This window comes from Homalodisca vitripennis, chromosome 4 (genome assembly GCF_021130785.1).
Source record: "Homalodisca vitripennis isolate AUS2020 chromosome 4, UT_GWSS_2.1, whole genome shotgun sequence".
NCBI classification, from domain to species: Eukaryota; Metazoa; Arthropoda; class Insecta; order Hemiptera; family Cicadellidae; genus Homalodisca; species Homalodisca vitripennis.
In genome coordinates this window covers 169,052,648-169,071,955 of record NC_060210.1, presented here as the reverse complement: position 1 = coordinate 169,071,955, position 19,308 = coordinate 169,052,648, and the positions used below count along the sequence as shown (strand labels likewise).

General features: G+C 29.6%; 1 protein-coding gene across 1 annotated transcript in view; it reads left to right on the top strand.

Moving 5' to 3' along the window:
- LOC124360584 overlaps positions 1 to 9,870 on the top strand; it is a 59,659-nt gene extending 49,789 nt beyond the window's left edge. Inside the window, exons 8-9 of the mRNA XM_046814316.1 lie at positions 5,211 to 5,370; positions 8,355 to 9,870. Of these exons, the coding sequence (XP_046670272.1) occupies positions 5,211 to 5,370; positions 8,355 to 8,535 (341 nt within the window). The 3' untranslated portion in view covers positions 8,536 to 9,870. The remainder of the gene's footprint in view (positions 1 to 5,210; positions 5,371 to 8,354) is intronic.
- Positions 9,871 to 19,308: the final 9,438 nt, after the last annotated feature.

Here is a 19,308-nt window from a genome sequence, read left to right as displayed (position 1 = left end):
AATCCCTATATAGAGTTCCCTATATGCTGAAATTTTTAAATATATTTTTACTTACTTTTGGATGAAATATGATAGAAATATATGAAAATTACTCATAAATCACAAAAGTTACCACTCTCTACCATTTTGAGAGTGCGGTAACTGTGGTTACCGCTAGCTCCTGAGGACAGTCTTCCTTGCCAGCTGGTAACTCTAGTTACCGCTCCCACTAGGGAACGCCTTTTTATGGCAGTGGGAATATTCCAAGTGAATACATTGTAGCTAAGTCAATTGTATTTTATTCGTTTTAGACATATATAAACAATATTTATATGTAAATTTGAAAACCAATGAATGTAAAAGTTTATAAAAATGTGAAAAAGTTTATATAAATCTCTGCTAACTCACTCAAATTCAGTTATTATTTACAAAAATGTGGTGAATAGTTATAACAAAATATATTTAAATATTTACTTTAAATGATACAAAAAATATTGTAGTACATAAGTGTATAAAAATGTATTCCAATCCAGTTGTGAGCGTTCCATTAGCGTGGGTTGGTCTCGTAATCAAGATCCTCAACTTCCGAGTCCATCTGGTACTACACATCATCCATGTTGTCATCCTCGTCATTTGAAGTCAATACTGGGCTCTGTTATACGCTTTGAACTTGGTTATTGTACACCATGTGGTCCCGGGGGAAGATGCATTGTGTTGCACAACCACTTACTACTATAAAATCATTAAAAAGTCTAATGTGAAAACGACGTGCATAAAAATGCGGGAAAAGTACCTCCCGAGGAGCGAGAAATACATCGTTGTGATAGCTCGAGTGCTGGCCGCACACTGACCTCATTTCAGAACAAAGGCTCTGTGGTAACCACAGTTACCGCCCCCTCCTAGCGCAGCAGCGGTAACCAGAATTACCGCTCGCATCGAATGTGTTAAAGACTTGTATTGCAAACAGTGAATGGAACGTAAATCGTATTATTCTCTCAATTTAAGCCTGACGGAACATCAGCAGTTCATTTCAGTTATAATTAACTTGATCTATTAACCCTTCCCACGCCGTAGACAAATATATTAGAATGGTAGACTTTGACCAAAACACCAAATAGTTATATCCGATAATATAGATTTTTACAGTTTTTTAGTTCACAAAACGCCTTCAAAATGCCCGGTTTACAATCTGTGCTTATCGTAGTTGCCAACAAAGTGTTTATAAAGACCTTCGACCTTCACTCTGCGGCATGGGGAGGGGAGCGCCCTTTGTCTACTTTGACCATCGTCAGTTCTGCGTCTCGTAAGGAGCAAACATATCTGTGGTGTATATTACTGCTTTTACGGTTGTCACGAGTGCGCGTCTACTACGTATCTCTTTATTATTCTTCATTGTGTGGTAGTGTTGTGATTAGTTTTAAATATTTATCTTGTTTTATAAATGAAATTGAAATTGAATTGAAATAAACAGTTTTGTAAATAGTTCTTTTTTATTTTTATCAATAAATACACTAATTGTAAGTAAAATGCTCTGTTTTATACTTGTTTTGCGTTTAACTTTTTAAATTTAATTATAACAAAAATTAACTTTGAACTTAAAGAAAGAAAAATATGGTACTTGTCTTGGCGTTATAGAAAAGTTAATTTATTTATTAGTGGCGTGCGAAGGGTTAATGTAATTATGTGGTGTCTTGGTATGTTTAATGGCATTAACAATTTTCTGTATGTACTGTACTGGTATTTATAGCAATGGCAACCGTCGGATTTCTGATGATTTTTCCTCTTTTGGAAAAAGGTGGCACCCATTGAATTTCTGACAGTCGTGTACTATTTTGTTTTAACTCATGATTTAATGTTTAAGGCTACGTTCCAACCTAACATAGGCATGTATCAATGAAAATACGAGATTTTGAACTTTAATTTTTGTATATAAATCATAACTGGCTGTTCTTTATTTGACTATGAATAGTCAAAGAAAATACAATAATTTGTAAAAGTCAAGATTTACTATAGTTGGCCATTTGCATCGATGAAATTCTATACTTTTGAAAATTTAATAGAGGTCATCATTTCTGTAGAAACTTTAGAATAGCACCACGGAAATGTTTCATTTCTGAAATACAAACAAAATTTCAGTAGTCGTAAAAGAGACGAATTCTATTTTATTTGTGCATACAACATAAAACATATTATAGTAATAGTATTTATACCCAAGGAGGTGTGTAATATCGTTTGACTACCTATGTAATCATCGGTCAGCAGTTATCGTGTTGTATCCAAGTCAGTTCAAGTTGTTTGTTTTATATACGTATATATTTTAAGTCAAATTAAATACAACATTATATAAATTAAATTCATCAACCACTCTAGAAAGTCCTGTAAAGTACTAATTTCGATGATGCTAGCAGATTTTAGAGTAAGTAAATAAATATAACTTTCTTGATACTTGTAAAGCATTGATAAAATAGGTACTTTCTCAGATTTTATTTTTTTAAATATCTCAAATATATTTATTTCTTTTTAACAGTATTTACTACATTTCCATCATTATTTTGAGCTAAAAACACAACTCGTGTTTTCATTGCAATTTTGTTTAAGTTTTACAATTGGTATCAATTCAAACAATAATATTAACTTGTCCTCTTTTTCCACATAAAAATAAATGATTTATAAGCAATATACATATTTAAGATTTTGTACAGATGTTTTAAATAAAAATAACTTTTTTGGTAATTTGAAATTTTTTAAGTACAATCAACATGTTAATAAAGCTATTACATGCATTTAAAAAATCAGTATTTGTATAGAAACAAATTAATTTTAAAACGTTTGTATACCTTGGAATTGATTATAACACGTTTTACAATTTTTATAGTCATCTTACTCAGGGTGTCTAGGGGTCAGAAAAAGTCTGGAAGTCAGGAATTTATACAGAAACTAAATAAAGCCGTGAAAAGGTGGGATGTATTATAGGTATTGCATAAAAAGTCGGGAAAAGAAAAGATGTCTTTCATTAGGCAATAGGAAAATAATCTCTGTTTCTAGGTTATGTTCTGTTCCGAAATAGACTGTACGACAGACTACAATGCTTTTTTTTCTTGCTAGTACCTTCAATGAATAGCTGCGTTCGTGGTGTAATCATGGCAACAAGGTGTGAATCAGGGCGAAATTATTTTCCTCAATTTACACATTGGCTGTTTTCCAACGATATAATATCATTTTGTGTCATTTCGAAAACTGTTTAACAACAATATATCAATTTGTCCCTTTTACCAAAAACTTTTCAACCAATATTATGTTGTGTAATTATTTTTCTGTAACATTGTTTTGCGTCAAACTAGCGTATCAATATACAAGTGGTTAAAGAATTTCCTTCACAGAAAATATAACATTATTCAGCCTAGATTCCTTTACATTTTCATACAGTATTGAAGGTAAAAACATCACAGTAATTTTGACGGCTGTGGCACGTACTTAGTAGCTATGGCAATGGAATGATTTTATTTTTTCTTGTTTAAATTGTAATTTTAATGAACTGTTCATAATTATATTTACTTTTAAAATATTGAATCATCAATATTAAAAATAAATAAAATATGTTTTATAACTACAAAATAAATACACACACATACGCGCGCGCGCACATGCGCGCGCACACACACACACTATACTTTTTTATATGCTTGAACATTGTCTTTCTGAAAGTCAAGCTGAAGAACAAAACCAATTTCAAGCAAATATCATTATGTATAAAACAGTTTAAAAATTAAGTAAAATGGCAAAATCAGTGTAAATAATTAAATTTTTATGTGTTAAATGTTTTTTGTGCCAGCTTCATAATCTGTTGGTATAGATTGCAAAAATATATAACACTATAAGGTTTCAGCATATTATATTTTAATAATAATTAATTTAGTAAACGTTTGCACAAAGACAATAATTAGCTTGCCACTTCTAAGATTAACCCTTCGCGCGCTGTTGACAAATATAACCGCCAATATTTACTTTGCTCAAAACGCTGTTGACAAATATATTCGCTTTTAAACATTGAGGTTATTATTGGGAGTAAGTAGTTCCCAGTTTTGCCGGTGGAGTGCAGCAACTGCTGGAGCATTTATCCCTCAATAGAAAAGCACAGTAATAGTTGTCCCCGCCTCCCGGTTTTTCTCCAAGCTGCAAAATGGCAGCGCACTACCCATGCCACTGCCTGTTTTGCCAGACACAAGCGCTACTGACGAACTAACTCGCCGGTTTAGTTCGTTCGCGGACGGACTGCGAGTGGAACTGTTGTGTTTACGTTGTCAAATTGGTTTTTGACATATTGGGAAGATGTGTTGTGTGTACACGCAACGGTTTACGCAAGGAGACCATTTACTGTGGGAGACATGCACCGCCCGGCCCCTGCCGAACCTGCACCCGGATACGTGTTTCAAGACGTACCACACCCACTTGACGTTATATCTAATTTTGATGGCTAATTTTATTTTTTATACCCATTAATGTTTTATTGTAATTGTATAATATACATATACTATATATAATATACTATAATATAATATTATACACGATAGTAAAATTTCGTTCAACATTTCGTTAAATTTGGTGTATTTATATTTTTTTATAATTTAAATAAACGTATTAAAAAAATTATACTTTTTTCGTTCCCAAAAATCTTTTTCTTTTATATGGTAACAAACTCAAATACAACATTAGCGTTGACTTTATGGGAAAAAAAATTTTGAGGTATATGTAGCGTTTGGGTATGGTGCGTCCCAAATTGCCGTAGCGCGGTTAAAGGGTTCATGAAGGATATTTACAATATTTTTTATTCAAATTGAAACTTAAATGATGAGAATGAATGTATTTTTACTTTTATTATTAAGTTTGAACAATAACTAATAATACTATTTCAAAATACTAATATATTTAGAAGCTTATCATGGTGAATTGTGTTATCATTATCAATCTAGGACAAATTTATCTGTTGGGATGATTGGTAGAGGTCTGATGTTTTCTAACGAAAAGAGAACATAAAATTATATGAAATATTAAGTTTACTTCTTTTATATACTTTTAATTTAGGTTTGACATTTATTAGTGAAGGTGGCTTGTACTTGACATAATTAATTATAAAGTTAATGGTCTCTCGAATTCTGCTTGTGAGTAGTCAAGGGAATAGATTCCATGTTTTATACCTTGAGGAACCTTGGTAAGATAGTGAATGATTGCAGGGTGCTATGTGACGCGGCTTAATGACTCAGGACTGGAGTTGATAGTGAAGAAGTGGAGCCACAGCCTTGTAGAGGTGGATTTGGCCTGGAGCACTGCTACTGAACCACTGGATGCTGCTATCACAGCACTGGCCGAGCAGGGTGGCAGCAGCAGACTGAGGTAGCTACAAACTATTTTTAAAACAAATAAAGTGTACAAAAAGTGAATTATTAGATTTAATGGGAAACTGAAACTTGATATTCCTGTTGTGACTGATCATTCATGCCTTATAAGTTTTGATTTTTATGTTGAGCCATTACTGTTCATACTGCATTGAAATGTGTATTTGATTGTTGTTGATATTCATGTAAGTTTTTATAACAACCATCCTGCTTTTTACCGTGAACATTTGTTTATGGTTACTGTATTGCACTTATGGTTCAGAATCAATTTTATTTTAGATTGATATTTTTACCAAGCAAAAAGCAAAATCAGTTTTAAAATTTTGATACTTGCACAATTGTTTACTAGGGAATAGAAGGATCATTTGATAGTGCTGTATGTAAACAACTGCTAGTTTTTCATTTGTGTCAATAATTTTTGAGAGCTTAAACTTTGAGTTGAACGACTAGTATTTTAGTAAAATATTATATAAAGCTTATATCAGTTATGCTAACCTGTTGAACTCTATTGCTCAGCAGTTGCTTACAGCAACAGTTCAATTTAACCCTAGATCTGGTGCAGTGGTTCAAAATAATCATGCTGTTTTTAGCATTTTACAGGCCTTTTTTAAATCACCAAAAATAGAACACTAAGTTCAATTATTTATTGTTTTACTGTATGGAAATGTATATATTATAGTAGTAATATTTTTGGATGGAAAATAAGTATTTTAATGAGAGAAATAAACCAGTTTGGAAATAATTTACAACTATTGTTTAACTATACCACCAAGTGTTTAAGGAGAGACAGCATTTTTACGTCTGGGCTATATATGCAATGAACTAAGAACCTAACTGGAAGATAAAAAGTTAGATGTAATCGTGTTTCTTTGCTTTCACTTCAAGTCTTGAAAATGAAATACCATGATTAGTGAATGATAAGTAAAGTATATGATTTATTTTGGACTACTATACATTTTTAAAAGAAACTTTTATTTTTTAAATAAGTTTCTAATGTTTTATGTTTATAAATCTACTTTAAAAAAAGGGTATTTGACCAATTTATTTTATTTAATGTATCCACTTACGGTATACTTAAAACTTTAAATATAGATAATTGGATAATAATATATATTTTATTTAAAATTGGACAGTATTTAACAAATATATTCAAACATATACCTTTATTAGTATTCCGTGCATTGCTTAACTTCTGTTAAATTGGAAACAGCATTAACCTTTTTACTGTATATCATCAATATATTTGATGACGTGGGGCTTCACTAATATATTCATCAAAAATTTTAATGACAAACATTCATTTCTTAAATCCATTTTACAGTCAAACAGCATTATAATCTATACCATTCAAAACCTGAGAGACTTTTCGTTGATTAATGGTTTTTTGAATTTCTCTTAGTGTGTACCGAACATTATTTTATATCGTTTGTAGCATCTATTGTTCACAGCAAAGCTCACACCTATGTTGTTAACACTTTGAGTGCTGGCTCTATATAACATGCAACTCTGTAGAATGCTGGGCGTTTTTGGTGGTTTTCACAAATTTATTAGAAAAAAAAGTATTTAAGGTATAAGAAAAATATTTACATGCCTTAATTCAGCTTACTTTCGTCTTTATTTTAACGTAAGATTGTTAGTGTTTTTTTTTAAAAAACTACACATAAAAACCTTTTTTGAAAAACATATTTTTTGAAAAAAAAAAAAAAAAATTTTGAGAGTTTTTTTTATCTAAAAAACTAAACTAAGCATATATACAATTATTTACAATGACCCATTTACAAATATAAACTGTCCTTTGAATAATACAAATCATGTTTTTTATGTTTTGTAGTTTTTTTGACAAAAAAACTAGGCCGGCATGTTGATGCGTCGGCATCACTTTCGCCGTCAGTACTGTTTTCAGCATCTGTAACATAATAATATACCGTGTAAAATTTGAGTATATTTTCATTTTATTCATATGAATAGAATATTAGTTGAATAAAGTTAATTTATTTTAATACAAATTATAGTTTGATTCACGAAAACAATAACATAACCAAACTTTTAGACTGATGTTTATTTAGACTTATTCTTACCTGAAAGATGTGTCTCATCTTCTTCCATGAAATCAGGATCGATGTCAGAATCGTCAAAAATACTATCAACACCAATAAAACTATCTTCATCTAATACATCACTGATCGCAACTGTCGTTCAAGCTGCGATAAGCCATGATTGCGACATCGACTGCCGGCTGCAACGAACGTCACGTCAGCGGCACGTAAACAATGCGACTGAAGTCGCTTTGTCATTAAGCTCATTCAATACATCTAACGCTTTCTAGCGGTTAATTGTATTACTAAAAACCCAAATAACATTGTAGAGTAGGCAAAACCCGTTTAAATACGGACAATGTAATATAATACCAATTGAAATGACAACCACGTAAAACTACGGGATTAGCATTCTTCGGAAGTTTCGCTTTTCCGTAAAATTACGGGATTAGCACTCTAAGTGTTAAAAATATTTTTTTAAAGTTTATCAATATAAACTTTACTAGATTGGGATATATTTCTTTTTTATGGACAAAATTAATGTATTCCTTCAAAAACATGTGGATACTTTGTTATGCAAGCAATTTTTGTATCACAGTTCCCTTTTTTCAATGTTTTACAGAGGCTGAAAGAATAGTTCATTATGAAAAAAATGATATAGAAAACTTTATATATTAGTTACTAATATTATTCACGAATTTTACAAGGAGAGTCTGTAAAACTCCACAAAACAGCATGCATTTCATTAAATATGATGGCGCTTGGAGGGATAATATTTTAATAACTTATTTTCTCAAATAATTATAATTAATTTTGACAAATATCAAAAAGTACAATTTTAAGTATTTGTATAAATTATTAACCTGTTCCTAACAAGCACTTTCATAGTCTGTACTCAAAGTTATGTGTTGGCAGTATGTATTTTAAAATGTTTATTGTTGTGTAGGACATTGGACCTCTGTGGATCATCAGTGAGTCTGGAACCGGTGAGAGCTGTACTCACCAAGTGCCCTCTGCTCTCGTCCATTAATTTGTCGTCATGTCGAGCCCTGCCCCGAGGCATGAAGAGACTCTACCAGGGACTGCCTCTTGTGCAGCTACGCTCCTCCATGCTCACTGACCAGTAATCCAAGTCTGCATTCCTCATCTCCTTAGTTTCTTCTTCACCTTCTCTTTTATCCATAGGTAAACTCTTTGTCAATTAATACATTTATTTTATGCAGGTTCAACATTTTAAGTTTGGTTTCATATTCTTTGTCTATTTTATATATGTTATAAAATGCTTTGAAAATCATAAATACTAAATTTTAGACATTGACTTCATTCATACGTAGCTTCAGAACTAAATAATAAAAGATCATATTAACATAAACACAAGAAGTAAATGTTTTGACTTATTTTACCATACAAACAATTACCTCAGTGAACATTTTTCTAAATACAGCTCTCTAAAATTATTAAGTACACCAAAAATGTAGCAGTTTCATAGAACAGGACTACCCAAGCACTCCTTGAAATTTAAAGCCAATTAATTAGTAGTTATTGTTTGTTTTTTATGTTAAGATTGAGGGTGTTTGATTGTAAAACAAATTTTTTTACTTACAAAATATTTGTATGGTGTTTTCCTGATGTTTATAACCAATTTACGTTCACTAACAACAACAAAAACAGAAATTCAAGGAAATAAATTAAAAAATTGAAGATAGATCCACCTATCTTTGAATTGTTCTGATGGAATACTCAATAATTTCAATGGTTCTGAAGATGATAAAAGTGTATTCAATACAGTTTCAAATACCTTTAGATGTTTTCAAGGCATTTTAACCTTACTTCAAATGTTATTATGTGTATTTTAGTCTGTTGAGAAAAATTATATTTGTTTTTACAAAATTATATTTCAATTGCATGAAAGACAAGATGTAAATAAGTGTAAGTTTGTTTATAATGTATTTATAAGTTCTTGTTGAAAGGTGTTTATTAAATGAAGAATTTATTTTATTAAGTTTTGTTTGTAGAAGTACAAAGTGTTTAGTCATTAATCTGTCATTGTATATTTGTAAATATGGTGAGCTTGTAGAATAGCTTTATAGCTTATTTATTGATGTTGCAAATTAAATTTGTTTAGTTTACCCAATCTGATCACAGCATAATTATAGATTACATTCACTGATATCTCTTAGATACAATCTCAAACATTGCTGAAGCAGAAAAACAATTGTTTTTATTTTCTCGACTGAGCGAATTTTTATTTTAAGATTTGAAATTAGAATCAAAGATACCAGTGGAATTTAATCTTGTTTCCCTACCTTTTATCCAAATAAACTGTTCTAGGTAAGGAATAATATATATTTATATATTTACTATTTAAATTTTAAGCTGTTGTTGAAAGCTTGTGTTGAAATGTGTCAATGATGTTTTCTGATTAATGAAAAGAAATAACAATTCCAAATGTATATGTGTAACTGGTATTACATCTACAATTCCAGCTCTGACCTCCACCCACCCCCCAGCAAGCCCAGTGTGATTGACATTTCTGTACAAATAATCAGTCGTATTTTATTAAACTGTAAAAAAATATAAAAATCAGACACACGTTATGTGAACAAAGTTAAACATGTTTAAACATTTTCCAATGGGAAAATGATCTGTGCATGTAAGTGTGGGATACTGTAAAATTGCTATAATTTGAAAGTAATGCAAGTGCTGAAAACTGAAGAGGGATTTATTTGATGCGAGAAAACTACAAAGCATTTTTTTATAACTACAAAGAGTTATATGTTTAAGAACGTAAACAATCATCATATAACAAAATTTTAAAGTACTTTTTTTATCAAATATTTAGAATGTAGTATTTTGAGAATGATTTACATTGCTCATCTAGTAATACATTTCCATGAATATTCTGTTCTATGTTTGAATACATAAGTAACATATGTAGTTTCTCAATGGGATTGCATATTTTGAATTTGACTTTAGAAAAATATAACACTTTGTGTATTGAGTAGTAAAAATTGTATAATTTCACATTTAGAACTATTAGTAGTAGCAGAAGTGACTCTAAAATGCCATTTATTTTTATAAGTTTTTGTGAACTTTTATAGTTTTTTTTCTCAGATTTTTAAAGTTCTTTTAGTAAATTTTCTTATTATCATTTTGAATAAAGACGAATGAAAGCATAGTTTAATTGTCTGAGCCATATGTAATGATGTTATTGGAACCTATACATTATACAGTTACACACATTCACCAGGGAAAGACGTATGGCCTCATTTACAGTCATAGAATGAATTTTGATATTGACACAAAACCCTCTTTAACATAATGTTATTAATTTACAGTTTTTCACTCATATATATTATTTGTTTAATATTACTGACTACAGTGTTCAGAATTACACTGGAGTATACTTTATTTTTTAGATTATGAAAGGGATAGGAATCAAAAAACTACAGTGTGGAATGTTTTATAAACATTTTATTGTATTGTGTGATTTAAAAAAATATTGTTATATGATGTAGACATACTGTACATTTTCAATTGTTCTAAATGTCCATTGAGCTGACGTTCATTTATATAGTCTTCTTTATAAAATCTGGTAAAAAAGAGAACACAAATAAAAAGGTAATAAAACAAAGTACAAACTTCATAAATGTTTTTCCAGTTAAAAGTAACCACTTAACCGCTATTGATATGTTAACATGTATAATTTCTGTACCTAAATTTTAATTTAAAATTAAATGGTTATATTATACTGTTGTAACATCCGTCATCTTCCGACAACCAGGCATTTTTGTATTGTAACTTTGAACTGGGTTCTTCAAAAAATTATCTTATTTCACTTTCGTTATTGTAATTAGCAGCTGTATTAACCTTACACAACGAAACATACATAATGCTAATAAATTGCAGTTTGACACAAGCTAATATTTTGAAACATATGCTTTCGACATATTACCAAAGTTGTAAACCAGACTGAGAGAACAGTCAATGTTCTGTAGGAAGGAAGAAATAAACAATAACAAGCCGTATCTAGAAACTTGTAAACAGTAAACTTGTAGAGAGTATGCTGGTGACGCTCAGCTCACTGTATCACTGAGCAGTAATATTTTATGAACATGTATGGGGCTTAACCCTTTTAGTACCAGAGATAAAAACAAATCCTTGTTCTAAAGTGCCGAGTTATTTTTTATGTAATTACAATTTTATGTTAATACAAAAAATGCCAGTGTTTTGGAAAAGAATGTATCCAACATTTATTTTTGATCATAAAAAGCTCCTCTTTAATTCGTTTGGAAGGTAAATTAATTGTGCATCAGAAAGTATATATGAATAAGATGTTTATAAAATTAAAAAAATTAAAAATCACTTTAGACAGTGACTTTTCTACAGAAAAAAATAAAATCCAGTTTAAAATAAAATAACTACTATACAAAATATTATTTTTTTATTTGAATAATTTTAGGATAATGATCATTTTAAAACACCCTTAACTCATGTGTAGTAACCTAATAGTGTACAATAAACACAATTATAAAAAGTATTCAAGCGCTAGAGGTTTGCTTTGCTAAAAAACTCAGGATTTTGTATTTTGGAAAACATTCAGTTAAAGTTCATAAAAAGCTCTTTTTTAATTCTTTTCACAATTTCAATACTTTAATGATAAAAACTATTTTAAAACAATGCAAAATCATATGTAATATAACAGTACTTACTAAAACGAAACTCAAAACATAAATATAACCTTACTCAGGCAATTTTCAAACAAACTCTACAACAGTCTTCATGGTCACTCGGATGTATAACCAGCACAAACATCTTCTAAAGTTTTCTTATGTGACTGTCACCACTTTTTTAATTACTTTTAATATCTAATATAACTTTGAAACATTTGAAATTAATAAAAACGCACAATTATATAACATAAAAAACGCTCCGGTACTCGTCATGACACCGCGATCCAACTGAGAAAGTTTTGTATTTTAGTTAGTCACCTAACAGCAATACAAAGTAAAAATAACAGTTGAAAAGGTTCGTTTAGTTCATGTATTGGCCTTTGGTATGACATCAGCCAGTATGGGATAAAGTTATAGGTACTAAAAATGAAATAGAAATCGTCTCATTCTGAGATTCCGGCACTTTTCGTGTAGGATCGTCTCATCTCACAGCGAGACCCTTGGCACTCAAGCATGTTTTTTACATAGTCTCGTAGTGAGATCCCTGGCACTAAAAGGGTTAATAATGTTTCTGTGAATTACTGTTAGATCCAAATACTGTCCAAGATGTAACATCTTCAGTTTATAAGTGTAAGGAGTAGTACGGAAGGTTTTGCTATTACTGTAATTGTTATGACACATACAAAATGTGGCAGTGTATGCCATAGCATCTAAATTTGTTTTAATTCATTCAAATTCAATCAATTTTCAAATTTTACTCATAATTTTTGCAAAAAATCGTAAAACATTTTTGTTTTTTTTTTACATTTTATTTCAATTTTAGTGTCACTTCTAAATATACATAGTCTTGTAGTTTGCATGCTACAATCAGTTTCCCTTTTCATAATAGATGGTATTTTATTTCTAGCAAGCTATTGCAATAAGTACCAAATGATTTAAGTGGTTTAATGTCATATTCAGTGTGATTTGACACTGCAGGCTGGTAATTATTGTATCTGAAATCTGTTTTATTTGGTGTGCATGTAATGAACAAAACTATTATTTTTAACCCAATTTTATAGAAAATTTTTTTAAACCAATAAATTTGAAATAGAGAAATAAAATATTTATGTTAATTGTAATAAATTGATATATACACTGATATGTACATTTGTTCCTGGAGTAGGTCATGCCCTAAAATGGTCAAATCCCTAAATTTGTTCTCAGATATCAGTTTATAACTCTTAATTGGTTCTGCTGTGCAGATTGGAATTTGTGTGCTTTTGTTTACTTTAGTGTGACAGTTGCTGCTTCCTCTATTCCTCTCCTAACAACTTACGGACTGTTCTATATAAGTAATGTTAAAATTTTACCTATACAATACAAAATATTGGGATGTACAACACATTTTAAAACAAACTTGTTAAGTATTGAGAAATATTTTAAACAGAGCTGTTCAATAATATCTGTATATGTAATAATTTGATATACAGGGTATTTGATAAATCAATACCATCGTATATTTTAAATAAAATATTTTATTTTTATGTTAAAATGAGTGACTGGCATAAAAAGAAAGCTTAATTCATACGGTTTCTTATCTATAAATTATTTAACTAAGAGTTCAATATGTATTCCAGTAAACAGTCAATATCCAATTTTGTGTCAATTCAGATTATTGATGCTGGTTGGAGAAATTTGTTGCAAACTCTGGAGTACATTTTGAACTTTAGTTGAATAATTTATAGTGAAAGAACTTTATAAAATTGAGCTCTCTATTCATGCCAGTTACAATTTTCACCATAAAAATTAAACATTTGATTTAAAATATATAATGGGTTTACATTATTTTATCATACACCCTGTATAATTATTTAAGTGAGCATTTAAAATTTGTTGTAGATCAAAACATCATGAATATAATCATAACTATCTTGTCATAATCCATTAGAAATAAATTGATGGTGATGAAAAAGTTGTGAATAATCAAGGATGTTGCTGATTGAAGGCTAAACCTAATGACAGTTAGTTTTCATTTGATTTGATACCAAATTTTATATATATTGTTTTGCTTTATAAATTTTTATTTGAATGCAAGAAATACAAATCTTCACAAGCATGTACGTAAAATTCTAAAAGTTTTTATCAACAAAATAGTGTCTGTGTCTTCACTCTGTACTGTCAAAGCATACCATTAAAATTTGAACTATTTATGTCAAGTTAAGAGTAGCTTACCAACACAAAGAAAATTCAATTTAAAGCTCAATTTTTGTTTAAGGTTACTTTTATTTGTTTACAAACGGGTTTTCTTATTACAGTTATGCTTGTTTGACCATTCATCAAACTGTACTATATTGTAAAGCTCGATTTTTGTCTAAGGTTACTTTTATTTGCTTTACAAATGGTTTTTGTTTTATTATACTATGCTTGTTTAACCATTCATCAAACTGCACTGTCTTGTACATGTTTGATATTAAATGAAAATTGTGTTTATTGAATATATACACTACCTTGACACTTTGTATAGACTTTATAACTTTATCCTGTAAGAGGATTGGGTCTTAGATATTCCATTAAGCTTTACTTTCCCTGTTTACATTAGTCTCTTCTGAATAGAATTTCAGTTTATTAGTTATTGAACCAAACTGTTATTTTTTTATTTTAATAAAATAAACAAAACGTATAAGATGTGTATCTAATAGTAACAGTGCTGAATTTGCGTCATGTGTGGATGATAGTACTCAGGTTTCAGCAGCTAGTAAAAAAAGTATTCATTTACATTTTAAAGATAATACAACCCTAGAAAGCATGGAATATGTTGGTTAAAATGATATTACTTGTAATCCCAATTCAAGCGGAGATTATGAGAAATGTTAATTTGTAGGTTGTAGGTGATCACAAATTATTGTAGATGTCTTCTGCATCACAAATTACGGATTAACACATTCACTGCCAAGTGGGTAGACATGTGGTCAAGTTAAATAGACTAATAGACAAGTATGTTAATAGTTTTGTTGTGGTCATATATTTGGACATACATTTTTATGTATGATTGATTATTGATAGCAATAGAGACAGGACTTAAAGGAATTCCACAAAATGGAAATTACAAAATATTGACTGATAGTTACATAGTAAAAACCATTGTTATTGCACTAATTTGAAAAAAGAGATGCGAGAACAATGGCAATTACTGGTCCATAAAATAGTACATATCATCACTAGTTTCGAAAGTGACCGATTGCGGGGTGAGGTTGTATTTATGCCTGAGGTGAAGCCAAGTGTGGAAAATGCTATTGAGCCCTGCAATAGAATTTCCGAAGCAAGTAATGAACGGTACTTTACATTATGATGCAAAAAATCGCAAAATCTTTTAAAAAATTATCTGAACTTTCATACATAGTCTAGTATTTATTTTCCCGTAAGAAAATGTAATACTATTTTATAATTAATGTTGGTGTTAAAATCAGCTGTTTGAACTTAGCACTGTCAAAACAAATGATGATTTCAATTGTTATACAAAGAAAGAGATATTTACATTAGAAGAGAATTGTTTACATAGGGAATGTAATGTTTGGGAAAGGGAAAATCATCTGATAAAAGTGTGTAATGTCTTATAACATCCGGTTGCATATTCTAAAATAGGGACAAATCAAAGGTTCTCCCATATGAAATATATCACCTGAAGTTCTGGAACTTATATTTTCTGCATATATACATAGATACATTGTGACATAAAGAATTCTTTAGAAGAACAATAATTCTACCATGATATAATTAGCTGATGTAGCATTTTTGATTGTCACATCTGTATAACCCCTGTTCCTAATCCAAGCAACTGAAGCATTCCCAAGATTACTTCAAATAAGAGTCTTTGGTCTAAAAATATTTGGCAAAGACAAGTAGCCATGTTTGTATTCATTATGTACGTTTTGTCTGTTGACAAAATTGATGACTAATTAACGACACTACAGATGCATAGTACTCTTTTCTTACAAACTCATACATTTATTTCCTCAAAACTTTCCAATAAATGTCAGCAGCTTTGAAGTAAACATTATAACTTAACAGATTCAGTATTTCTTTGGAGTTTCAATTGTATTGTTTATATTAAAATGCAGCGTGAGCATGACCTTCCCAGCTCTACATCACATAGTAACCTAATATATGTGTCAATACAGTAACCATTCAGTTCTCCGCATTACTTCTCGTCATAAGTAAGTGGATATAACTTTTTACGAAATTCTTGTAATAATTTAAAAATTCTTAACTAGTTTTGTACATTGAGAGATCAATAAAGGGATTTATTAACAAATAAAATAATGTTTATAGTTACAACACTCTAAAAGGAATCTGTGTAGAGTGTAATAATTGCAAATGCATCTACTGCTTAATGTTGCAGAAGAATAATAAGTGCCATATTCCATTCGACCCCCGAACTAACTTCTTCCCCTTGGAACCGTGGTCCTCCCGGGTCCTCAAGCCTTTGTATCTCACACACTTACTTTTCTTTAGATTTATTTACCTCTGGGCTTGTATTGGAAGATCCTGACCACCAGCACAAACTTAAAACAGACATGTGTTATGATGATCCATAAATAACATTTTAATCAGTGTTTAGTGAGTTTTTACAGGTGGAGAAAAATATGGAAGATGCACTCATGTTTCAAGTAAATTGTTTTCATACAAGAATTCATATTCAAAATTTTAAGACTGCTAATGTCCAGGATGTCAAAATATAGAGTTGCTTTGGATGTAAGTTGAGAAGCATCCTTAAATCTGTTTATCAAACACATTTTCAGTTTTTAAAATTTCAAATATAATTCTTGATATTTATATTGAATTCTTGTGAAATATTCATTGTACAGTAGTAAAATACATTCAGTTTTCTCTTGCATTGACACTACTTTAATGTTTTCTCTTGTAACTTCTACAAAGTATTGTTTGCTGATAGTTACTGTTACCAAACAATGTAACTGTACATTACTGTGTGATGTTTAGTTTCCTAGCAATTAATTTATATAATTACATAACTTTGTGTATATATGTTCATTATTTTTTATGAATGATTGAAAACTATTTTATTGTTTATTTTTATTCAATCAAATCTAGATTTGCAAGTTACTTTATGGCAACTCTTTAGAGAAGTGCTTATCTCAAAAGTAAAATATAACTCACCACCTTTACTTGCCAATATTTGTACCATAATATTGTACAACCTTGTACAATATTGTATAACCTTTCTGAATGGTTTCTCAAGTAGATATGAGTGATAACAGGTTTCCATTCTCTGAACCTCCGTTATTGTTTCTGAATTACCAAAGGAATTAATTCAGAAAATTGTACTGTGCGTTGCAGATTTGTACTTTGGTTAGTAGAGTTACTTCATGTCTGCTAAGAAATCATTCCAATGTTTAATGAATTATATAAGTTGAGTTTGAAGTGGCCACAAATACTGTTCGTCACTACCATTACCACATCCAATTTCAAGTTAGTGATGGCATTGAAAGCTCAGACCAATTAGTTGTTATGCATGATATGATCAGAAGATTCCGTATCCTCACTTAAGTTTTGCCCTTGAGTTTATTTTTAAAATGTTTTATTTAATTAACCAAGATAATACGTACTGATAAATTCCATGTGTATCATCAATTTTATAACTGAATTTTTGTAAAAGAGTGTTTTAATTTACTTGATAGAAACTGCAGTAAAATATATTTTATTTCTCTAGTTTAAAAGCTTTGCTGGTAACTAAAATGAATAGTTCAAGTCAAGTCAATTGAGTGCATGAAACTACATACTTTTAAGCAAGAAAACTATATTTCATTGTAATTTTAGTTAAGTGTTAATGTATCAATAAATAATTTGTTTTTATATTTTTGTATTTACTTTTATAAGTTTATCATACCAGTAAGTGCAGTCATGCTGTCTAATAATTTGTTGAGTTATTTAACAAAATAAATATTTTGAAATTTCTCGTAGAAAACCTAACTTTAAACTATTTAATTGAGATCAGTGATTTCCGCTCATATTAAATGATAATCAAGTCAGTTGGTAACTAACTGTAGTGTGTTGCCTCTCTGTTTAGAAATTATTTCATAGTAATTATTTTTTATAGTTTTAACTAATGATTATTGTAATTTATCATATAAAGAGCATGCATAAATTAAGAAGTCAAATGTTTCAACCATTTTATTTATACCATTTTGATATACTTGAACAACAATTGAAAATTGTTTTTATAAATGATGAAGTAACTTGTTACTACAGTAATTATTGTATTGAGTTATAATTATTTCAAAACTAGAATACCAGTCAAGCAATGTTTGTGTCAGAGCTGAGTCGGGAAATATTATCGAATACCTCCAAAATCGATTTACTTAAATATACTTATATGTATGTTTTATATTTTTTAAATAGGTATTATGTAAAAAATGTATTTTAAAAATTCAATTTTGATTTGTTTGAAAACCTAAGTAAATTCTTTAACAATGGAAGAATACTAATTACAGTATTCATGTTGTGTGAAACCTTACTTTAAAAACCTCTTATCGGAAATATTATTTTAATTAGTAAAATTATTCTCAGCAAAAAATTTAAATTTCAGTAGCAATAGTAAACGTTCTCACTAGCTCTCGAAAAGAGATAAGTAAATGTCTTGAATCCATAAGAGAAAATGGAAATGTAGAAAATACATTTGAAATCTTGGACCAAGATCAATCAAGCACTGGGCAATATCTTACTTACACATAACTTTAACAGATCCAAGACCTAACGTACCAAAGTGAAATTATTGTAAATACAACTTGAACCTCTTGCTAGTAGTTTATTTCTGACAAATCATCTTTCAATAGTTGTTGGTTGACTTTAAATTACGGATAGTTTTTACATTTTAAATGTTGTTATATATTTTCTATTACAAAATGCTCTGTTATTTATAATAGGCTGACATAATATATGCACTGTAGGGTTGTATTTATAAAATATTTACAAAAATAAATGGTATTATTGTTATTTTTATTTGTGGTTTACATGATTTTTTCCCCAAATGTAAAATATTTATTATGTCCAGTAATGAAAAATGTTCATTACAACTATAGCTATTTTAAAATCGGTAAGGTAAGTGATTCTACAATTTTAAAGAAAGTATACCCAACTCAATAGGATCTTTTTTTGTGATAGAACTGTTTGGTGGAAAGTTGAAGAAGCCATTAGTTTTCTTACATTGTCTGTTGAATTGCAGCTCCA